This window comes from Alexandromys fortis, unplaced genomic scaffold (genome assembly GCF_014885135.2).
Source record: "Alexandromys fortis isolate MF-2015 unplaced genomic scaffold, M_Fortis_MF-2015_v1.1 scaffold_7, whole genome shotgun sequence".
Taxonomy (NCBI): domain Eukaryota; kingdom Metazoa; phylum Chordata; class Mammalia; order Rodentia; family Cricetidae; genus Alexandromys; species Alexandromys fortis.
In genome coordinates this window covers 1815450-1840592 of record NW_026067920.1, presented here as the reverse complement: position 1 = coordinate 1840592, position 25143 = coordinate 1815450, and the positions used below count along the sequence as shown (strand labels likewise).

Sequence of the window (25143 nt, the reverse complement as noted above, 5' to 3'; positions counted from 1 at the left end):
AGGTCCTGCAGAGCACTTAGGAACCCAAGTGATTGAATGAGCCTGGCAAGTTGGCCTACCTAAACCACTCAATGAAGACAGAGGTTCCTTCATGTTTGAGAGGGCACCCGTGGACTACAGCCCACCTTTGGGAGCAGGGATTTCCCATGTGGCCACTAATGACCTCACTGAAGCCTCTTGCAGAGCTGAGAGTGATAAGAAATGCCAGCCTAGAGACACACACTGCACTGAGAAGTACCCTGCACGGCTGCAGTGGCTGCCCCAGCACACTCACCTTGCTCACTCTGTAGGTCTTTCAGTCTGCAGCAGAGTTCCTCCACTAAAGTTTCAATTCCAGAGCTCTGTATGAGACAGAAGAGAGTCAGCTGACCAACAGGTGCAGAGAAAACAGGCATTTTACATTAATACCAAGGACCACAAGTCTTCCGTGTTCCAAAAGGAATACATTATCAATTCTTAAATGTACCCCAGAGTTCAAAAACAGTCCACTTGTAAAACCAACCTAGTGTAAGCATCTTACTAATGAAGGACAGTAAGTGGGACTTACTAATAAAATGTGACAATATGAGTGTAGCTCCCAGAATGGTATCTCTCTTGATCAATAAGGCCGATCTAAGTGTCCATCATCTGACAAAAGTCAGTTGCCCACAGAACAGCACCAAGTCTCTTTGTTTTTTGTAATCATGGTTTTGTACAAACTCAACACAAAGATTACAAAACCTCCTTAGTCCTCTAGGAGATTATAGCCTACAAGAAAACACAGTAGGAGCTCTTCTGTCCTTCCTTTCCTGTCTTCTCCATCTCTTTTCCTTTATAAAGTGAACTTGCACGACTCCAGCAGAAAGCACACTTGGAAGTTCTAGGTTATTTTAAGAGACAGGAACAACTATACTTCTACAAAGACATGCAAGAGCCAGTGAGATCGTTCAGCTGATGGTAAAGGCGCTTGCCACCGAGACTGACAACCTGAGTTCAATAGCCAGGACTGACACAGTGCAAGGAGAGAACAGACACCCACAAGCTCCACAGGTATGTGTATACAGAGGGCACAAGAGGATCTGGAACTGAGGATAAAATGAGTCAAGCTTCAGAGGAATGTGCACTGGAAACAGGCAGGGCACATGATCTTTCACTCATTTCAAATTCTATTTTTTTTTTCAAGAAAAAAGATAGATCTGTACAATGGACAGAAAAGTGAGAGTGTTTCTTAAAACCTTTGTATTTACTCAGGGACAAGCTATGTCTGGGTTGGAATCTTGTGTCTTTGAAAGGACACAGCTGGATAGATGTACACAGAAGAGCCGCCAGAGCCTCTGCCTCTGCTCTGCGCCTCCAGGGGCTAAAAATAAACTTCACCCATTCGCTGAACTCAAAATGACTCAGCAAAGTGTGGCAGATGTTGTAAAGAAAAAAGCCCCCTCACACAGTTTTAGCGACAAGAAACAGATTACAATTAGGAAGGTAAACTATAAATATTCACATTTACTTTCTATCTACAGAATGTCCCAGACTTTAAGAGGGAAAGGGGAAAGGGGGAAAACAGGTCAGAGGACAGCTGCCTCTTACTTACGGCTTTGAAAAGCACGCAGACAATACGGTCAACAGTGAAAGGCTGCACAACCTCACCTTTGAGGTCTGCTTACCATAATAGTCAAGGTGTGATGAGGCCGGCAATTATAATCCATTCTCCAGGATCTTGAAACTAACACGGGTGTCAGCTGACACGCCGCATACTGTCTTGTACAACAAGCCTATGTCACTGCTTGCAAACCTGGAGCTATTGCCAATGCAGAACATGGAGCCTCTGGGGACTGCTTACCAAATTCCTTTCAACTTCTAAAATAGGCTAGCATTTCCTACCCCTGAAGAATGCCCATGGCAAACTGTGAACAAGGTATACATGCTATCTTGTAGTTAGCATAAACTACACAGACACACAACTAGTTACACATGAAAGCAATACACATATAACTGTCATCAAATCATAGAGTGTATGTATGTATACAGTCTTGTATATATGTATATACTCATATGTAAAATATCTATTTTCAAATACTACAAGCAACATAAGAAACAGTGCCTCACTTCTTACTCAATGTGTACATCAAGCTTTACTAACCTTTCTTTTTTTTTCTTTCCTTAGCTATGGTGCTATCCTACATGTGTACATGGATACACACAGAGAAACACACATACCACCACCACATATTCATACATATTTTTTATAATACTAGAGATTAAACTCACTCTAGTTATTATTTTTTAAAAACCATTAGGCCATCATGGTATCCTAATGGTAAAATGGGAAACATAAAGGCATCCAAATTACAATTGAACCATTGTATGCTGGCAAGTATTCTAAAAAGTTCATTTATAACTGTTACTAAGAAATTTCATCTCCATTTCTACCTATAATATACTATTAAAATTTTCAAATAATTATATTTTAGTAGTCTACATATCCATAGGCATTTTGGAAAGACTTAGCTTAAAGCATCTTAAGAAGGCACAAAGGTTAGGGTGTACCTGTGTTCTAGAACTCCCACAGGAACACCTATGGAGAGAAGATGCTGTGGCTCTGCTGTGGCACTCTGCCTGGCCTCTCCTCACCACCAAATGTCCAAACGTGTAAAAAGTGCTCTGCAGAGCAAATGCACTCTCGAAAGCACAGTGGAGAGCCAAGTGCAGGATGGTCATGTTTCCAGAGCTGCTTAGAAGGTAGCCCCTGGGAACACAGCTGGACATGCACAGGACAATCATGAACTCTCACCCAGTAAGCAAGTGGTTCAGGCAGTCCACATGCCAGGCAGATCACATGGAGAATAGGGACCTGTCCTCCTAGAAGTCACATGGTAGTATCTCTTACCTTTCTGGGAACATAGTTAAGTGGGATAGATTTGGGCTTGGGTCTCCACACCTGGCTCTGAATTCCTGCCCTGCCTCACACACTGGAATCAAAGGATGTGCTTATTGCTCTAGCTCTCTAAACCCAAGAATACCCCCAGTTCTTTCAACACTCACATAGGTGATGCGCCTGTCAGAGCCCATATCACCCAGGCTACTTAAGTATCAATGTCATTTCTAAATTTTGTATGCTGTCCTTCAAAACTGCCTCAGTGTCTGATGATGTGGATTGGGAGGCAGGCCTAAGAGGCTGAGTTGGGGCATGGGCAGTGTCAGTCCAGTTGACAGCAAGGCTTCCTCTAGCAGACTAACAAAGTACCCTGTAGGCTGTTGCCCAGTCTCTTTGGTTTGGTCTGTGCCTCTGGCCTCCTCTGCTGGTAGCTGCGTGACAAGGTCAGGTCTGTTACTCTGCTGTAAACTAAGGCTTATCATAGAATACAGTTACTGTACTGCTGCTTCTGGGAGGTTTCCTTTGTGCCTTGCTTCTCAGGCCCACAGCATTTTCAGACATCTCCCATTCTTTCCCATGTTTCCTGTGCTTCTCAATTTGAAGCCGTATCAGTCAGGAAGAGGTGACTGGCCTGGTCTCCTCATTGTCTCCTTCTCCATACCAAAAGACTTCATAGCTGTGTTAAGCATCTTAAGCTTCTCTTTCATGGAGAACTCACTGGACTGGATAGTCCGCAAGTATGAGATGGGTAAACCCCAAGCCCAACTCAGGAACACCCAATATAAAAACATATCCTTAACTTCCATTTGAACATGGCACAGTGAACTAACTCAAAGAGATCTGGGTCTAAAGCTATGGTAAACCATGTGACTCCACATAAGCCACTGACCTACCCCAGCCTCAGTTTCCACACTGGAAGACCACCTGCAGTAGCTGATTATTAGATTTCCTATACTGGTGGGTCCCTCACCTTCTTCATTCCTCTGCTCTTCCCAGTGCCACAGCTGCATACTCTAAGCCTTCCATTAAGATTGTCTCATATTTATTGCCATGGTTAAAATGTAAGAAAGTAGCTTGTCTCTTATTTGCTGTTTTCCTGCTGTTGGATCATCCTCCTGCATGATTTCTCAATGGAGCCCAATACCTCACAGCCCAGACTGTCTTCAGTCTCTCCAGAACATCAGTGCTAGACGGCAGGCAGTCCCTTACTCTGGTAACCATGAGTGAAGCAAGTTGTTTAGCACTTGCTCGTTAGCATGCCCTCCCAAATAAAAACACATTAGTAATGTGGATACATGCTTCCAGAATGACAGCTCCAGGCTCCACAGACCATGCCTTCTAAAGCACCAGTCCTGTGAAGACAGAAATCACTGCTACCCCATTACAGCTGCATGGAACCACAAACAAGACTAGCAGAAGTTCCCAGCAAATTCTGCTAACCTACAGAGTTGAAATTAAGTATAGCAGTTTCAGTCCCATACTGTACAGGGTTCTCTTATAGATTTATGGATTAGAATCTGTAACTTCTACAGCAGAGCTGGAAAGGAAATGGGAAGAAACTCAGGTAAGGTATCAAAAGAATGGCTACTGATAACAGTATATTAAAGAATCAAGGATCAGCTTCACACTTTAACGTCTGAAGGTTTAAAAAATCTTTATAAAATTTAGAACTGTCAGTCGGGCATTTATGATGCATGGTTTTAATGCCAGCACTTGGGAGGCAGAGGCAGGCAGATGATCTCTGTCAGTCAGAGGCCAGTCTGTTCTACAGAGAGCATTCCAGGACAGCCAGTGCTGTTACACAAGAAACCCTGTCTCAAAAGACAAAACAAACCAACACCAAAACAAACAAACAAGCAAACAACAAAAAACAAAACAAAAACAAAAAACCCTGAGAACTGTCAGTGGTAAGCTAGGAAGCGGACGACCACCGACTGAGGAGACTGAGCACACAGAGCAGGTGCTCACAAACTCTTGCCTTCAGGGCCAAGAAGTAGAACAAGATTTTAAAATCTAAACCAAAATGCTGTTTGCTCTAAGGCCCCAGTGAGGATGACAGTTCCCATCTTTGAACACAAGAGGACTTCCAGAGTACCTCCAGCTCTTACATCATCTGTTCTTTAGAAATGGCTCAGATCAGGAGCGAAGCACCCACTGGATGAACACGTGCTGCATGCAGGGAGAACAGAGGTCTAGGGCACAGACTGTATACTGCTGGGGTGGTGCAGAGAAGACAGCGAGGAGGAAAGGTTCAGTCTGGGGCAGCACACAGCTCAGGGGTTTGGTGCCTGTGGGCCCTAGGTTCCAATCCAGCACTACCTTCCCCACCCCTCAAAACATCTGCTATATGTGATGATAAAACAATACCAGTAGCCAAGCATGGTGACACATGCCCGTTAACACTAGCCACCAAAAGGGTGGTATAGGAAGATGCCCAGTTTGAGGGGAGCCTGTTCTACACAATGAAATTCTTTCTAAAAAAAATAAATAAATAAAATAAAACAAACATAAACACCAACAAAAAAGCAAAACAAACAACAAAACCACAATCAAAGCTTACAAAAAGGCAACTCTGTTTTGCTTCACTCTTCAATAGGGAAATGATATGAACCCTTTACCATTGCCACAAGACAAACATCTACAAAGTTCACCCTAGAGAACTGAGAGCTTTGAGTAACAACTACACAAAATCAAAGTACTCTATGATTGTGTTGGGCTACAGGCTGGACTTGCCTAAAGGCACAAGAATTCACTAAACATGTTTCAAGGTGTGATGACAGATGAGCTATTAATTCTTTCTGCCATCAACAGACAGAAGAAAAGATTTTAACCTGAATTAAGTTCTCTAATGTTCGTATTGCCTTATGTTATCTTTTAAACATAAGCAGATTTTGTTTTCAACACATAGGAAAATATCCGATTTATTACTGGACCATTTCTTTTTCTCTTCAGATATTTGTGAGTCTTCAGTAAAATCTAAACTCTGATGATTCAGGTCTGAAGCTTGGAAGGTTCTCGGTTGAGCTTCTTGAATACTTTTCATTAATATCACACTGTCCCTTTAATAAGAAAGGTCAAGGTTTCAAAGCAGGGCTTGGAATAGATACTTTGCAAAATGGTATTTTGCTTGCTTATTTATTTATTATTATTTTAAAGATAGTCTTACTCTATAGCCCAGCTGACCTGAGACTCACCAGCTTCCTGCCCCAGCTTCCCAAATGCTGTGATTATAGACATGGTCCACCATGCCTGGCTGAAGCAGACATTTTCATCTATGAAGTATGACTGGGGAAGATCATTAATCTGCATGAAAATTGCTGTACAGAAAATGCTTACATTTCCTCCTGGCCAGGTCCATAGCTTTTGTCAAATGCCAGAATCTAAGACTTCAATCTAGTGACCCAATGCCTCATCATGCAGGCTGGAAAAGGTACCACAAAGAATAGATAAGAGCCTCTGGAACACACTTTTAATCCCAGCACTTGGGAGGCAGAAGAGGTAGATCTCTGAGAGTTCAAGGACAGTCAGAGCGACTAGGTGTGTAGTGAGATACTACCTCAAAAAACAAAACAAAACATAACACACAGAGAAAGAGAAAATATACAAGAGGTGGAGAACACAATGGAAAGGTTGGAAGATGTATTATTAAGAAAATATCCCAAAGCTAACAATTACTAATAACTAAGAATGAAAGAAGAGAATGGCTATAAGCACAAAATTTTAAACATTTAAAAGAAAGCTGTAAAACAAATACAGAATGGTGCTATTTACATGAGACTGAAGAACATGTGAATTAATCATAAGCAGCAATAAACGCAAGCATGGGGAAGGGAGAAGAGGGTAAAAGGTTCGAACCCCTTTTACTGCCCCTCATCCTGCTCCCCATACTGTAATCCCACATAGGCTTATTTTTATGTTCTCTGCTCACTGAACTTGTAGGTTTTTAGAACAGCCTCTTCCACTTGTTTCCTTTCTTGGGTCCTCACTTTTCAACATTTGAAAGATCAGAAATGTTAGCAGAAACCTCAGATTCCCACCTTTTCTGGAAGAGAAGCTCCAGGCTACATAAGCAGCACGAAAGCATTCTACTATTTAAAGCTTCGGAGGCCCACAAGCAACTCAGCTAACCAAGCCTGGTCATGTAATCACCTGCACCTCACACTCTCAGGGAGGTGTCCCACACTCCAGGAGTTCTTTATTCCCAGCCACGCAGATGGATGCCTTCCTGGGATTCCTTTCTCTGGTAATAGGAAAATACTCTCGAAGGTGCTCAGACCACAGATCTTTGTCATACCCTAGACTGTTTGCCTTTTCTCTACCCTACATGCAATCTGGTCAGCTCTGCCTTCGATACAGAGTCCAACTAGCTCTTATAATCTGCCACAGGGTCACTGTGACAGCTGTTGCTTCATTTTGCTTTCTCAGACAGTCTCACTGTAGTACAGGATGCTCTCCAACCCATGCCCCCCAGCCTCCACACAGGTTCTTATTTCACTAGTTTGCACTCTACCCCAGCTAGCCAGCATCACCATCGTCCAGTCTCTAGGCAGCAGTCATAAGCTATAATCATCATTTAAGTCATACTGTTATCATTCTCTTCTCCAAACCCTCCAATCCTTCAGAATTTCTCAGAAGAAAGCCAAAGACTCTCAGAAAGCCCATTCATATATCACCCGGGCGCCTAGGAAGAGAAGGCCATGCTCCAGGCATAGTTGGCTGGGACAGCACAGCAGCTCTGAGTGTTCTCAGGTCCTGGACTTAGTGGTTGTGGTCTCAATTCCCACCATGTGAAGAAAGCATACAGACAGGTACTTCACACTTTTGAAATGCTCACCAATTCCTTTACAAGCTCCAATCACTTTATCAATCCACTTCTGTGACCGTCTAATCACACCATCTTTCTCTGTTCTCTGTCCATCACCATACTTCATCACAATACAAGTGGACACATTCGCAGCCTGTAAGATTCTTTTTCTTTTTTTCTTTTTTTTTAAGATTTATTTATTATGTATACAACTTTCTGCCTCCATTCATACTCACACGCCAGAGGAGGGCGCCAGATCTCTTTACAGATGGTTGTGAGCCACCATGTGGTTGCTGGGAATTGAACTCAGGACCTCTGGAAGAGCAGACAGTGCTCTTACCCACTGAGCCATCTCTCCAGCCCCAAGATTCTTTTTCTAAGTGACCAGCACTGGATACTGCAGCAATCATGCTGAGCTGGAGCTGGAATGGCCATTCTTTAACACATTTATGCTAAAGCTGGAATTCACAAAGAAAAGGAAGATCCCCAAGTGGAGAGAATGGCAATGGGAGACTTTAGGTCATTGGGGACAATAGCTTTATTTGATGTTCACAGTTCCTAGTTCAGGACCCTCTTCGGGCCTTTACACTTTCAGCCCACGGTTTCAGTGAGACATTCCTATATCTCATCCCTATATATACTCTATTTTTCTTAAACTAGATGAATGATGTTCTTGCTTTGAGTAATGCAATGGTACCTATGATAGAGAACCACATATTACGGACTGCCTCTGGAAAGTGCCTCAGGGGATCAAATGTGTGAATAAATTTCCCAGGTTAGCAACACTATTTTACAAAGTTATGGCGCTTTTGGAACATGGTACTTAGGAGCAGGCCTTTGAAGGCTTCTAGCCTGGCCAAACCTCTGCTCTAGATCTCTGCATCCCAATCCTCCAAAAGCTAACAAACCAAGCCTCAAGTTCTCCTGACCCCACACAATCTCCTCCACACCATGCCTTTGCTGCCATGATGAACTGTAATCTCCAAAACCCTAAGCCAAAACAAATACTTACTTCCTAAAGCTGCTTCTGCCAGTATCTAATTACAGGAGGGAAGTCACTAGACTATCCACAGAAGCTACAGTTTTTAAATTCCTGTGCCCAGTGGATGTGGTGTGTGAGCAACAACTTTGGGCAATTTGGAATTAAAAAGTCAAAAGGAAGGAGGAGAAAAAAAAAGAGCTCAGAAGAGGATTTCCATGACAGGAGAAGTTTTTAAGACTGAATATTCTATTTAGTTCTAGAGAAATTCAATAGCATCTATATTCAGAACTCAGCCTGATAGGCACTCCAAGGTAAAAAAAAAAAAATAAAAATAAAAGGAAAGAAGGAAGGGAGGGAGGGAGGGAGGGAGGGAGGGAGGGAGGGAGGGAAGGAAGGCAGGCAGGCAGGCAGGCAGGCAGGCAGGCAGGCAGGCAGGCAGGCAGGCGGGCAGGCAGTTCATTCTTGGCTCCAAAGAGCACAGTCAAATTAACAATCGAAATCTAGGGTTAGAGGCTGTGACATAGGGTGATGCACAAGTATGGGGGATACCCAGCAGGAAAGCAGGTTTCACAGACAATTGGGAGTTGGCTAAGATCACAGTGGGGGGTGGGGTAAGAAGACAGTGTGGACTAAGTAAGTATTAAAAGCCCCTGCAACAGATGCAGTCAGATGAGTAAACTCCACAGTTTGAAGCAAACTCTAGCACAGTATTAGAGCACAGGACCCTTTGGCTCAGGAAGGAAGTTTGAAGGTTGGAACTCTCTCAAGTCAACCTTCCATTATAATAGTGTTTAAAAACTGTACCATCTCACCGCACAACCATTTCAAGTAGTTATAATTTCAGAGCTTTCATCGTTAAGAGTGGTGACAAAGTAAGAACTGATAGTATTTATTTAAACAGATGATTACTTTCTAAAGCAAATTTAGTGTAGACTGTATGTGACATAAAAAGCTTAAAAATAAACTAATTTTCTAGAAAAAAAACTAAAAACAAAAAAGATCTGAATCTTAAATATTGTACTCAAGGCATAAGAAATACTAACCTACTTCTAGGGATATATCCAAAATAAGCACGCATATAACATAAAGTACCATATACACAGTATTCCAACCAGCACAGCAGAAAATCAAGAGTAAGTGAACTATCTAGCAGTGACCACTATGCTGTTGAAATATTATTTGATGAAATGCATTTAAAAATAACAACAGGATTTTTTTTTCTTTTTTAAAGACACAGGGTTGGGATATAGCTCAGTAGCAGAGCTCTCACTGAGCAGTCAAGGACCTGAGTTTAAAACAATGTGGTATTCATTAATTAGAGTGCTATGTGCAAAATATATTTTATAAAACAAAATGTAAGGCCATGCATGGTGGTTATGCCTTTAATCCCAGCATTCATAAAGCAGAGAAAGGCAGATCTATGTGAGTTTAAGATCAGCCTAGACTACATACTGAGTTCTAGATCAACCAGGGCTACACATAGGGCCCTATCTCAAAGCAAACAAACAAACAAACAAAAAAAAAAAACGAACAAAATAAAATCTCAAGACTTTATTTTTATTTATTTTATTTTATTTATTTATTTTATTTATTATAAACTGAAAAAGTTTATAAAGTAAAAATGTCTACCTCTCAATAGTGAGATAAGTAGTTTATTTCTAGGTTGTTTTTGTTATTGCTGTTGTATAAACCCGCTCCCCCTAAGCATTAGAAAACATAAACTTACTTCATCAGAAGCAGAGCGCAGACACTGGACAGCAGCCTGCTTTTTCATCTCCTCTAGCGTTAGATCTGAGCACTTCTTCTTACTCCTTCCCCATTTCTTATAAGCTCCTTTCTCCCAGCCCAAGATGTCATTCTCCTGCAATGAGATTTCACCAGGTTAGATGACTAAGACTGGAGAATCAGTTTAAGGAGCCCTGCACACAACTGGTTACACATACATTTCCTACCAATACTAAAAATAAGCATTAGAACCCAGCACTTACTGGAGTCTGCTTAGATTATTCATTCCTCTTCTCCAGAACCGACTTGCAGTGGTAAGATATGCAAACTGGCAAATCAACTCATGTTTGAGCGTAAACAGAAATGCAACTGAAACCCAATAGAAACTCTATACTATACACTAAATGTCTCCCATAGTTTCTGCTATAGTTTCAGTGAGTATTCAGGCTATGGTAAGGTTTTATGGCTTATCAGTTAAATGGTTAAATCTTCATTTTTCTACCTTACTGTCTTAAGAACACCCAACATGTATAAAGCAGTTTACAGGGATTGCCAGCTTATCTTCCCTGGCTTATATTCACCAGCATAAAAATCTAAACACAATTTCAAAAGCAAGAAGGTGGGAAGGAACACCAGCTACTGTATTGTCACTCAGTAAAAATAAAAATTGAGTGTGCTTCAGTTAGTCTTCCCATGTGCTTTTAAAGAGCACTTATGAAGTCACAGTAGCATCTGCATAATTTTGTATCTGACCATTACCCACCTTACAAATTCTCTGGCTATATCATAACCCAATATAAGTTTACTTAATTCTTTCCCTAAAGCAAAAACTTACAGAATTATTTTCTATCACCTTGCTAGTCTGTTTTGCTTGCGAGGTCTTTCATTTGATAAAGTGATTAAAACAGTAGAAAGACAAGATGTGAAAAGACTTGGCAGGGCAGATAATGACTGAATAAAGGAAGTTACTATTCAGAAGGGCACTGGTCTCGGGAAATAGAGAAAAGCAAATGAAAGGCATGGGATATTGAAGGAAAAGAACCACAACTATAAATTCCAACCATTTTTTAAAGAGCAAAACACAAACCATCAACCATCAACCCAATTTTCACTTTGATCCAAAACACAAAAATAACTCTTTTGCTGCCAAATATGAGTGGAAGCAGATGACCCCTTTGTGCCTCTCATACTCAGAACCTGTAATAGTCATCTGCTGGACAGATTTTTAGAACTCATTTGGGGGGGGGGTAAATGATGTTATTTCCATTTTCCAAGGAAACAATGCTGCTAGTCAAATGAGAATGATCAGCGTTTCCATTTATTGACTGTGTTTAACTAGACTACATCTGAGACCCAACACTTCTTATCTATGATATATTTTAGAGACAGATTGTGTTCTGTAACAAGAACAAAGGTCAGAGCCTTAACAGTGTTGACTCAAAGCTTCTTCAAGAAAGAGAAAATACTCTAAGCTTCTGTGGTTCACAGTATATATTTAAAAAAAAAAAGTGAGGCTGGAAAGATGACTCAGTGGTTTACAGCACCGGTTGCTCTTCAGAGGACCTGGGTTCAATTCCCAGAACCCACATGGCAGCTCGCAACTCTCTGTAACTCCCAGTTCCAAGGGATCCATTACCTTCCTCTGGACTCTGTGAACACCAGGCATGCACTGATGCACAGACATACATGAAGGAAAACATCCATTCACATAAAATAAAAAGAGCATGCAGGAGAGTCACTTGCAAATTACTGGAAACGATGGAGCTTAGTTCTACCCGGGCTGAGGTGAGATGCTCCTAATGAGCATCCAGACCCTGAAATCTATTACAGCTCAGCCTAGGTGACATGCACTCAGCAGTCTGTACAAACTGCAAACTCACAAGGACATGTGGTCTTTATGAAGTACAGTTTGACAGCAAATGTTAAACATCTTAAGCATGTACTTTTGATCTCTTAAGTCTACTAGGAATTCTTGAGGAATTGATCACTAATGTAAACAATTTAGCAAATCTATGTTGACTATATTGTTGTCAATAATGGCAAACAAGGAGATGATGTGGGATTCCCCTCTGTATGCTGTGAATATGTTTTATTACCATTGGTTAATAAAGAAGCTGCTTTGGCCTATGGCAGGGCAGAATATAGCAAGGAAGTAAATTCAAGCACAGACAGAGGAGGAAAGAAGGCAGAATTAGAGAGATGCCAAGTAGCTGCTGAAGGAGAAAGAGGTAACAAACCAAGATCCTCATGGTAAAATATAAAAAAATAGAAATGGGTTAATTAAGATGTAAGAGCTAAGCCGGGCGGTGGTGGCACACGCCTGTAATCCCAGCACTCGGGAGGCAGAGGCAGGCGGATCTCTGTGAGTTCGAGACCAGCCTGGTCTACAAAGGGAGTTCCAGGACAGGCTTCAAAGCTACAGAGAAACCCCATCTCGAAAAACAAAAAAAAAAAATTAAAAAAAAGAAGCTGTAAAAGATGTAAGAGCTAGCTACAATACACCTGAGCCATTGGCTAAGCAGTGTTGTAATTAATATAGTTTTGTGTGATTATTTCCATCAGGGTGGTTGGGAAACAAAGGTACAGTCTCCATTTACAAGGAGAGATAACCTAAATGTCAAATAGGAAAACATGGATAAATAAGTCACGGTCATGCAGACATAGGACAAGACAGCTACTAAAGAAATTTGAAGTGGTCTGGCATGGAATGCTATGGTAATATAGTAGTTAACTACAGTATGATATTATTTTAGTGACTCTCTCTCTCACACGCGCACACATCTGAGAAGAAATGTGATGAATATGATCCCAAGAAACAAAGTAAGATTTTTATCATTTATACTGTCTTAAGAGTCATACTCAAAGATCAAAAGAAGCATTACACTCAAAGCTTGAAAGTTGACAGAATTAAGAGGCAGCCTATGGATCTCCACCAAACCTGGTACTTGGCAACAGCCTCAGGTTTCCTGTTTGGCAGGGCTTTGTGTGTACCTGGAGAAAGAGTCACCCTCTTACCAGCAGGTTTTCACTTTGGCATTAGGTGTAACAAAGAACACAACATAAACTCTACTTGTTGGGAGATGTGCAGTCTAGCAGGAAGAAGTAAGCCAACCATTCTGGGATGGCAATCACTAAGGAAATACTGAAGATGGATGTTCTCTTCTTGGTCTGGGAGATAAACAAAGGTTTCCAAGAAGGAATGGTCACTAAGGCAAATACACACTGACTAGAAATCTGGCCAGTTGAAGGGGCAAATTATGCAGAAGAAACAGTGGGCTTCACAAGGCACAGAAATTATGTTCTGTAGAGAGTCTGACTGAAAATAGTTGAAGGTCAAAAGAATACATAATTTAAGGAAATAGTATAGAAAATTTTTCTAAGATAAAAAATTTAAATCTAATTAAGTAATGAGTCTGTGTAATATATCTATACTAGTGAGAATGGGCTTTGTAGGCTGGGCCATAGCTGCAGGGCTCTAGAACAGAGGTCCTAGATTCCATCTCTCCACCAAGTATGACTAATTCTTTGGGAGGAGGATAATATTTGACTGATTAGGGTTCAAAGTTAGCATTTCTTACTCCAGAAAACCAATAAGTCAATCCAGGCACGGTCATGAAGGGCTGTGGTCCCAGATACTCAAAGGCTGAGGCAGGAGGATGATTTGAACCCAGGAGTTCCAAGCCAGTCTAAGTAAAATAATAAGACCACTACAAAAAAAGCAACTTATTCCCAATTATTCAGTTGTTAAAGTGAGTTTTTTTTTTCTTTTACAGAAAAACCCAAATCTAGCAAGAAACACATAAGATATGCCATCTTAGATGCCAGGTTTCATGGCACGTAACTGTAATCTCAGTACTTAGGAAGCTGAGGCAGAAGGATCATGAACTTCAGGCCAGCTTGGACTATAGTCAGACTGTCTCAGAAACAAAAGGAGCATCAGTGAGATGGTTCATCAGGTAAAGAAACTTGCTGCTAAACTTGACAGCCTGAGCTAAATACCTGGGACCACATGTGGAAGGAGAACCAACTTCTGCAAGTTGTTCTCTGGTTTCCACACATGTATTGTGACACACACACACACACACACACACACACACACACACACACACACACACAAATAAATAAATGAACTAAGTACATACCCACCTACACACATAAACAAACAAACAAACAACAAAGATCTAAGTACATACCCACACAGACCACCTTTTAAGATCAGGTGTTAACACTGATATAATTCACATTGTAAAACTTTTGTTTAATTTTGGTACTAGGAATAGAACCCAGGCCCTGCACATACTACCCTTCATGGTAGTATTTTATTAAAATCACTGAACTAATCATCAGATTTTTAAAACAGTATAACATAAAAAGACCTAAAATACTTTTATTTTATACTGAATATAAATGTCCCTCCCCACTGTTAATGCTGAGCTGGCCTGAGGGGAAGTCACCCAGCTGCACGTCCAGAAGTAGGGCTGGCCCTTGCTTGGTTTGATTCCAAGCTCTGATGGCACTGGGGCTTCTCCTCTGCTTCTCCGGCTGCCTCCTCCTTTCAACTCGGTTTTGACCTAGCTCCTCATAGGGGTAGAGGTTGATGACACTGGGCATCATGTTCTCACACACCATGCAGAACCGTGGAGTGCTCGTTTCTGGCTGTTCTCATGCCTCTCTTGAGCAGATCCTTGAAGGTGAGCCCTGCAACTTTGCTTTCAGCCACCTAGGGCCTGAAGTGGGTAGTAGTGTGTGTGCAGGGGGAGAAGGGGAACACAGTCTCATTCAGACTCACTGGGCTTCTGTTCTTTAGGAGGTTGTTAACAAGATGTAGGAGGCAGGGTTGGATGCTTAGCAGCAGACAGCAGTGACACCAGCTGTATTTTAGAATACCATGTTCTTTTTCTTTCTTCAGGTCCCAATCTCATTTTGATAGAAGACAGTAGGAAGAAGTCAATCAAAGCCCTAACCTTATGTTACCTCACCAGTGTATCTAGAAAAGCAGCTGCTAAAAAAATAAGATGATTACCTGGGGAATTCTTCCTGTCTCATCTGCTTTTGGAACTTGATAACTGTGTTCTGTCTTCCAGATTAGGACTTTGAAGAAACATACCTGATTTTATTCAGTGTTAACCAGTTGACTTTTAATGGAGCACAGTTGATAAAAAGATAACAAGTATGCCTCCATGAGCTTTCTGTCGCAGTGACAAGTAAACACATACACACAACCCCTGAGAAAAATCCTGAAAGAGGGAAAGATTATTTTGGCTCATAGTTTGAGACATTTCAGTTCATAGTGGGCTGGTTTCATCGGTTTTTGTTTGTTGTTTTTAGAGACAGGGTTTCCTCTGTGTGGCCCTAGCTGTCCTGGAACTCGCTCTGAAAACCAGGCTGGCCTCAAACTCAGATCTGCCTGAGTGCTGGGATTTAAGGCATGTGCCACCACCATGTAGCAGGTTTCATTGTTTTCACACTACATGGCAAGGTAGAGAATATAATAAAAGAGTATAGCAATAGGAGCATCTACATACTAGCATCTGGGAAGCAGGGTAGAAAGAAGAGTAAGGGCAATGGGGAAGCAGCACGGACAAGATATACCCTTGAAAAGCACACCCCATTGACCCCTATTCTTGAAATAGGTTCTGCTTCTTCACACCTTTGCCCCACTTCAGGCCCTAGGTGGCTGAAAGCAAAGTTGCAGGGCTCACCTTCAAGGATCTGCTCAAGAGAGGCATGAGAACAGCCAGAAACGAGCACTCCACGGTTCTGCATGGTGTGTGAGAACATGATGCCCAGTGTCATCAACCTCTACCCCTATGAGGAGCTAGGTCAAAACCGAGTTGAAAGGAGGAGGCAGCCGGAGAAGCAGAGGAGAAGCCCCAGTGCCATCAGAGCTTGGAATCAAACCAAGCAAGGGCCAGCCCTACTTCTGGACGTGCAGCTGGGTGACTTCCCCTCAAGCCAGTTCTGGTTGGACTTCTAGGCACTCATGAATGGAAATTATGGCAGAAGCTAAGATATCTAAAAATCCACTAACTTCTCATCCCATTGTTTAGAAGAACTAATACCTGCTGCAAGAAGAAACAGGAAATTCTAAACAAATGAATTTTCAGCTAGACCCACTCCTACCGTCTACATCTTTCCCCAGCAGTGGTTGTCTCCTCAGTGGCCCCTTAACTTCAGTAGCCCAAAGTTTGCATCCCCACTACCATGAGCTCTGCACTGTTGGCTGACAGAATGCTGGTTTCTTGTCTCTAAGATTACACTGCAAATTCACAGCACAGCAGGTTCTTCCGCATCTTCTGCTTGCTCTCAGTTCCCAGCTCCATCATTTACTCACAACATTTCCCAGCTCACACATGGGTCCCTGGTATCCCTGTCCCAAAATTCTGCCTAACCAGTGTTGTGTTGCTCTGCAAACTGTTAGATGCCTTTTAGGAACTCATCCTTGGTTGTTTCTGTGCCCAATACTATGTTAGGCATGTATTATGTTATAACATTTAAGTAAAAAATAGAAACTGAATCTTTAAAATGCAATATTTATCATCAAGACTTCTTTGTTCCACAAAAATATTTTTAAACACATGCAAAAAATGTAAACAGGTTGGAGAAATGTTCAGTGAGATTCAAAGTCATTACTGCTCTTCCAGGGGACATGAGTTCTATTCCTAACACCCACATCAAGTGACTCAAAACCACATGTAATTCCAATTCCAAAGGATGTCTCTAACCTCCTCAGGCATCCATACTCACGATGCAAACACACACATACACAATTAATTAAAAACAATTTTTTAAAAAATGTAAACAGAGGAGCTACAAAAGTGGTTCAGTTGGTTGAGTGCTTGCCTAGCATGTAGGACATCCTGGGTTCAATTACTAGCATAACACAAACTAGGCATGGTGGTACCTAGCACTTCAGAAGTTCAAGGTCATCCTTGGTTACAAAGTGAATTCAAAGTCAGCCTAGGTCACATAAGTACATGTCTTAAAAAGAAAAATAAGTCCTTCTGGTGTCCTGGGCAAAATATGGACCCAAGCTCAAGCTATAAGCATTAGTACTGAAGCACATTCCTCACATACATGTCTCTGGTTGTAAACATTTTCCATTAACACTACATGCTCCTGCAAAGTAATTCTACACCTAATGGGTAGTTTTAATTTTTTAATAACTTATTTAAATTTATTTATGTGCATTGATGTGAAGGTATCAGATCCCCTGGAACTGTAGTTACAGACAGTTGTCAGCTGCCATGTAGGTGCTAGGAATTGAACCTGGGTCCTCTGGAAGAGCAGCAAGTGCTCTTAACTGCTGAGCTATCTCTCCGGTTCCAGAGGTAGTTTTAATCTGAAACAAACATTTGTTTCTGCCACCTTCACTGAGGGTTGACAACTGAATGCTCTTGAATATGCACACACACACACAATGCCTCCCCCCCAAAAATAGTATTTTAGGGCTGCCTATTTGCATATAGATCCTCCTCATAACTCTATAGATATAGTGTGCTTTCCCCAGCTTTTATCTGTTGTGTAGCAATAAACCAGAACCTGGGAAGAGGATCAAATTTGGGTGATGACTCACTGTTTCTCTGATCTCTGACTCCAACTTGTTGCAATGAATAAGAACCCAAAGAAGACTTGACCACATCTGTCAGAATCATGTATATGTACACTCTCCTTTGACTCCATCTGCATGTTACCTTGTACATCCCACAGCACTTGTTTCATAAATACCTTGCCTTAGAAAATGTATTGCTGCTGATAAAATCTTCTAGATTGAGAATTCTTTTTTTAATTTATTTATTTATTAAAGATTTCTGCCTCCTCCCTGCCACCGCCTCCCATTTTCCACCCCCTCCTCTGATCAAGTCCCCCTCCGTCGTCAGCCCAAAGAGCAATCAGGGTTCCCTGCCCTGTGGGACTAACAAACAACTAAGAAATGAGAAGTTAAAGTCTTACCAAAAACAACCCATTCCCTATGAACTGAAGTAGCTATGAGAAACTTCCTCATTTCTGGAATGACCATTCCATGTTTGCAGAGAGAACATCTTACTTGCCTCTCAATCTATTTTACGTTTTCTAGAAAGACAGTAATAAATTAAAAGGCTGATCCTAAAGTAACACATCAGATAATTATAAGCTTTTCTTTTTTGCTACTGTTGTTAGTTTTTGGTTGGTTTGTTTTTTGAGACAAGGTTTATCTGTGTAACAGTTCTGGCTGTTCTGTAACTTGCTTTGTAGACCAGGCTGGACTTGTACTCACAAAAATCTGAGTTTAATGCCTGGAACCTACAAGGGAGAAAGAGAATCAACTCCTATAAGATATCATCTGATCTCCAAACAAATGCTTTGGCAATGTGCCCTTCTACTTCAAAAATAAATAAAGAATATACAAATACCAAGTTAGTCCTGATTCCCAAGAGGCAGGCCTAAAGGCACACCTGTGAGGGATTGTCTGGATTAAGGCACCTCTGAGAATGTGAGAGGGATTCTCAGGTGGATGTGGGAAGACTCATGTTCATTATGAGTGGCACATTCCCAGAGCAGAGTACCCTGGACCATACAGAATGGAGAAGGCAAGCTGAGCACTAGCATGCATGCATTCACTGTTACTCTGTTCCTAACAGGATATAATGAGACCAGTTCTCTCTTGCTCCTACAACTGTGATGCCTTGTTATTATGAACCATAATCTGAATTTCTGAGCCAAATAAACTTTCTCCCTTAAGTTAAACTTCTGTTGGGGTATTTAATCACAAAAATAGAATATAAGTAGACACAGCCATCAAACGTCATAAAGCACTTAACATACATCAATACCTGTTCCTGAAGGTCGTAGTCATAGCTGTCATGCAGCAGAAGACTGAGGATATACCGCGAATAAATCATGGCATCAATGCCACATTTCTCGAGCTCTTGTCCCAGCCAGGTTTGCACTGGGCCCAATGCATGAAGCAGAGACATGTCAGAAACAGACACGGGGCCTGGATAAGAACGTGAGGTGCTTTCAGATGGCAAACCATCCACAACAGCTGTACAGACGGGGCGCATGAACTTAGGTTGCTGACATCCTTAAAACAAAAAGCATTTTCTACAGCGGATGTTCTGTTGGTATCCGGAGAGAATTTCACTCCAGCAGAAAGGAGAGAAGCTGGACATGGAGGACAGGCAGTGACCGCGCAGCAGTCAGCTCTCTACAACACAATTTCCCTCTTCAGGCATGACCAGTGAGTCAATACCATGATAGTGACACAAATGGAGATGCAATTTTCAATTTTCATTTCACATTGAGGCCAAATGTCAGTCTCTGGCAGAACCTACAGAAACAAACAAACAAAAAATGAGTCACATGTAGACACAAAGTTGTGAGACGACTTTTATCTTGATGTATTCATTAATTATTTATTTAGGTTTTTCTTGACAGGGTTTTTCTGTGTAGCCCTGGCTGTCGTGAAACTCACTCTGTAGACCAGGCTGGCCTCCAAGTCAGAGACTCACCTGCCTCTGCCTCCTGAGTGCTAGGATTAAAGGAGTGCACCACCACTGATCAGTGAGGATGATTTTTAAAAGAAGGTGTTCTTCCTTTTAAAAATGTAACTGATAACTTGTAACATTTTTTCCTGTGGAGTGGTTTCAAACTAAGTGTAGTTTAAACTAATTTTAAACTATGTGTAGCATTTTAAACTAAAGTGACACTGTAAATTTAAAAATTTGATATAATCTGGAATGAGAATAAGGGTGACTGATCTCTGCTTATGTGCAATGACACTAATAATCATTTCCTATCTCAAGAGACTGGACTGGTAAAATGCTTATAGAAAAATCTTTAAATTTAAATTCACAAGTCCCAGCCTGGTCTACAAGAGCTAGTTCCAGGACAGGCTCCAAAACCAGAGAGAAACCCTGTCTCGAAAAACCAAAAAAAATAAATAAATAAATAAAAAATAAAATAAAAATAAATTCACAAGTCATTGTTATGTATTTAGTATGACTAAAAACTAGGGATGATAATCAGGAACTCATAAAACTGGAGATGAAGCAGACCTCCTGTTTTACAACCACAGGCGACACTGTCAGATCTGCTGTGGCCTCTCCTGACTGGACTTCTGATTCACTCTTCCTTTAATACCATCCCCAAACACACTTTCAATGTCTAGTAATGGGTTTATTTGTTCATCTTTTAGGTTTGGGTGTTTTAAGGCTATGTAGCCTGCTAGGAAATAAAAACGGTGGGAGCAGCATTTGATCAGCTAGTGAACTTCAGCCCCCAAGCATGACTCAGAGCAGCATCTTCAGTGAAAGGTAGACAGGCATTCCTTACAAAGACATACTCCTGAGTTTCCCAGGTGTCAATAAAATTAACACAATTCAATATACAGAAAACAAATCTAATTGTTAATAAGTGTTTTGCTACTTTCAAAAATCCTCACAAGGCCGGGCGGTGGTGGCGCAGCCTTTAATCCCAGCACTCGGGAGGCACTCGGGAGGCAGGCGGATCTCTGTGAGTTCGAGACCAGCCTGGTCTACAAGAGCTAGTTCCAGGACAGGAACCAAAAAGCTACGGAGAAACCCTGTCTCAAAAAATCAAAAAAAAAAAAAAATCCTCACAAAAAGAGGACTTCAAAAATCCTCTATTAAACTATGAAAGGTAATTAAGTTAAAGCAAAGATTTTTCTGCATTTTTTCAATCAGCTGATATTTTCCAGCTGTCTCTCAAAATTACAACATTTTCCATAGTTTGGTTCCCAGGCAAGATTTCTGACAGATACCAATAAAAACATTCAGTCCTAGCACACTTGAAACAAACTGACAAGTTAGTGAAAAAACAGCCAAGACTTGAAGGGACTTGAACAGCTGAAGGAGAGTAAGGGAATCCAGGCAGCAGAACTCACAGGGCATTAGAGAAAGGTCTGCACAACAAAGAAACACCAGAGCTGGGTGTGTAGAAGTAAGGAACTATCCAAGGCCAGGGCTGGGAGCACAAAGGTCCTTGTGCTCACAGACAAGCATTAGGGAAACCTAGTGCTAAACACACAGGGTTGTCTTTTCAAAGGGAAAAATGCACAACTTGTTTGCTGCCCAGAAGATCGATGGGAATGAAGGTGGCTAATAGCCTAGGTCAGTGGTTCTCAACTTTCCTAAAGCTGCGACCCCCCCACCATAAAATTATTTCATTGCTTCATCATAACTGTAATTTTGCTACCATTATGAATCGTAATCTCTGATATGTGACCCCTGTGAAAGGGTCCTTTGATAACACCCACTTCTCCTGGTCTAGGTAACCCCTGTGCTATCTGTAGGGCCAGGACATACCTGAGTCCCCCAAGCTCCCAGAACCAGGACCAAAGATGGCTAATGAGCTAAATGATCTCTATGCTATCTGTATGACTGAAACCACACCGGATCCTCCGCTAGGCCCTTAAGATAACACTTGTAGCCTATATCTCTAGAACCATCTTCATGGAATAAGCGATAGTACTTGGAGAAGAATTTTGATGTAATTATGTCTCCTTGTGCACATGGGATTGTGTTACACCAGGAAATATTTTACCAAATTGTGCTGTACTTAACTAACTATACCTGCAATAAACTGTCAGGGTCAGACTCTAGCTACCGAGTCATGCTGAATGGTATTTCCTTCTTGCCTCACACAGATTTACTGTCAGCTCTGGTGGTAACAGAGGCCCCCAATGCACAGGATGAATCTGTACCTGATCTCCCAACAGCAGCAAGCAGTACCTCCAGCCAGGTCAGGAAACTCACAACTCAGCAAGTCTGGTCTTTGTATTTGGGAAGAATTAGCCATTGTCTAAATACTGGTCTGGTTCTGCCTAACAAATCTTCTGTTGGTTCTTTTTGGGGGGTAGTGATGGTGGTGATAGTGATGTCTTGAAACAGGATCTCGTGTAGATCAGAATAGCCTGGTCTTGAGCTGACCCTCCAGCCTCCATCTCCTAACCTGGCACCAGCAACCATAACTATCCCCAAACAAATCTTACAAGACCCCAAAGAGCCAAACTGTTCTTTGGAGGCCTAAGGAGATAAAATTTACAATGTCTGACAACTATTCAAAACAGGAGATAAAAATGAGAAGAAAAATAGGTTCACTTAAATAGACTAAAACTTACATGCATGTGCACATACACACCCTATGTTTTTAAATAATTAAATTTCAAAATTGATAGGAATTAAATGAGCAAGACATTCAAGCAACTCCAAGTGCATGAAACATGAAGAAAATGGCTCAGCACAATAAAAATAATTCCAACCTGTAACCAACAGAAAAATCCTAAAGCGGCCAGAGTAAAGCAGAAACATTGTGTTCAAATATAAGGACAGCGTCCTGTTTTGGTTGGAAACCATGTAAGTGAGCAGGTAATGGAGCAAGACTTAGAACACCAAAACACCCATCACCCTAGTACTCCACACTTACAAAGCAAGCTACCTTTCAAAGCCAAGGTGAAATAGACTTTTTCAAACATGTGAAAACTGAAGGAACTTATTCCTGACAAATCTGCCCTACAGGAAATATGCAAAGTTCTCTAGTCTGAAGTAAATTAATTCCAGAACAAAATGTGGATCCATTTAAAGAAACAAAACACAAATGCCAGTTACATCTGTTTCATTAAGTATCTTTAGGGGCTAGCAAGATGGCTAAGCAGGTAAAGGCACTTGCATCCAAGCCTAATTCCATCCCTGAAACTCACATGGTAAATGAGAATTGACTCCTGCAAGTTGTCTCTGACTTCCACATGTGTGCTGTGGCACACATGCATATGCATACACTCATGCACACACAAACTTGTATTAAAAGTTTTTGGATTGGGCTGGAGAGATGGCTCAGTGGTTAAAAGCATTGGCTGCTCTTCCAGAGGTCCTGAGTTCAATTCCCAGCAACCACATAATGGCTCACAACCATCTGTAATGAGATCCTCTGGCATGTGGGCATACATGGAGGAAGAAAGTTGTGTACATAATAAATAAATAATTAAAAAAAAGTTTTTGAATTTAAATATCTTGGGGGCTGCAGAGATGGCTCAGTGGTTAAGATCATTTGACTGCTCTTCCAGAGATCCTGAGTTCAATTCCCAGCAACCACATGGTGGCTCACAACCACCTGTAATGAGGTCAGATTCCTTCTTCTGGTATGCATGAAAACAGACTATTCATATATATAAAATACATGAATAAATATTTGAAAAATTAAATATCTTGCTGAGCATGGTGGTACACGCTTTTAATCCCAGCACTTGGGAGGCAGAGGCAGGTGGATCTCTGTGAGTTCATGGCCAGCCTGGTCTACAAAGAAAGTTCCAGGACAGCTAGTGCTATTACACAGAGAAACCCTGTCTTGAAAAAAATCCTCCTGCTTGCATTGAATGGTAAACACTTTATTAACTAAGTCACCTTCCTAGTCCACAGTATCTTTATGGCATGATAATACAGATAACATGTGAACTGTCCCTAGACTCTTCTGTGTTCCAGTGCAGCCATTCAGAGTGGCAAAGAGGGACAGATATAAGGACCTGGCTACTGTGGCAGTCAGTACACTTACTTTGGGAGAGTCCTACTAGCCCTAAAATATTTCTTTCAGCTCCTTTACCTTACATGCTTTCTGTAAGTTTTACAAAAGAGCTTTTTAAATAGGAGTACACAATTTGAGCACCTGAAAGCTTAGCATCTCTTTACATCATGTGCTAAACATAGCAGGCAAATGTTTCGCCTCCTTCCCAGCAGCACTGTCAAGCCACACCACTATAGAGTGTCACTGCACAAACCAGGTTAAAATCAGTTTCTTGAGCTGAGTAGGGCAGAATATGTTAGAGTTGTAGTGTCCTAGAAGCTGGGCAGGAGACTCTAGAGTTTGAGGCCAAACTGGGCTGAAACAGTCAAAAACAACAAAAGGCAGTCTTTCTGTCACACTAGCCACACTTCAAGTGCCCAAATACTACATACATCTGATGATTACTGTGAGAATATGGGACATTCACGCTGACCAGAAGTTCTACTGGACACTGTCTTTGACTCACTCCTAAAAATGACCATTGCTAAGCTAAAGACTTGTTAACCTTTGTAACAGTTACAAATCCCTCTTCCATGAAGACAGGGTAGAAATCATGCTTTATCGGACTTAATTCCAACAGTCAAATTAAACTACAGCTCAATGTACTTGTGGATGGTTCAATGACAAGGTCAGACTCTAAGGGACAGCAAGAATAAATTAAGCTTATTTACAATGTAGAAAAAGTCAGATGACCAGGGTAACCAGGAAAAAGGGTTCAGTTAAAAACAGGTACACAATGCTGTAGAGGGACAACCCCCTAAATTTTAATGTCTTAACTCAAAAGGGCTACAACTCCCTCACGCCACTTGTTTCATCTAGCTATGGCAGGGACGCTCAAGGCCATCACCACCAAGTGTGATCCACCTGGGACACAGGTAACAAAATAGTTACCATCTGGAACCCAGATAATATAGGGACTGAAGAAATCAAGTATGTTCCAAAGTATGCCTTGACACTCTGAAAGCTGCTTCTCGGATGAGAACTGCTCATAGTTAGTTAAAGAAACCCCTTGGCCTCACTTTAACAGGAACAGGTGACACCAGTCACAATGACTTTGAGGGCAAAATAAGAGGATATTAGTAGAAAATATTTAACATTGTTAAAAATTATCACTCTAGGGGTTACAGAGATGGTTCAGAGGTTAAGAGCACTGGTTGTTCTTCTAGTGGAACCAGGATTTAATTCCCAGCACCCACATGGCAGCTTACAAGTGTCTGTAAC

At 41.4% G+C, this 25143-nt stretch overlaps 1 protein-coding gene across 6 annotated transcripts in view; it reads right to left on the bottom strand.

The window, feature by feature from the left end:
• The window catches only part of Kiaa0232 (KIAA0232 ortholog), a 60346-nt gene that overhangs the window by 18855 nt on the left and 16348 nt on the right, over positions 1-25143 (bottom strand). For 4 of the 6 annotated variants that reach the window (XR_007591423.1, XR_007591422.1, XM_050140930.1 and 1 more), the window contains exons 2-4: positions 19179-19675; positions 10367-10501; positions 275-341 (exon numbers count right to left, since the gene is read on the bottom strand). Coding sequence is in view for 3 of the 6 variants with exons in the window: in XM_050140930.1 (XP_049996887.1) it covers positions 275-341; positions 10367-10501; positions 19179-19409 (433 nt within the window). In the remaining 3 variants the exon portion in view is untranslated. Of the gene's footprint in view, positions 1-274; positions 342-10366; positions 10502-19178; positions 19676-25143 lie in introns of those variants that run through there. The other 2 variants (XM_050140929.1, XM_050140931.1) reach the window with 2 other exon arrangements.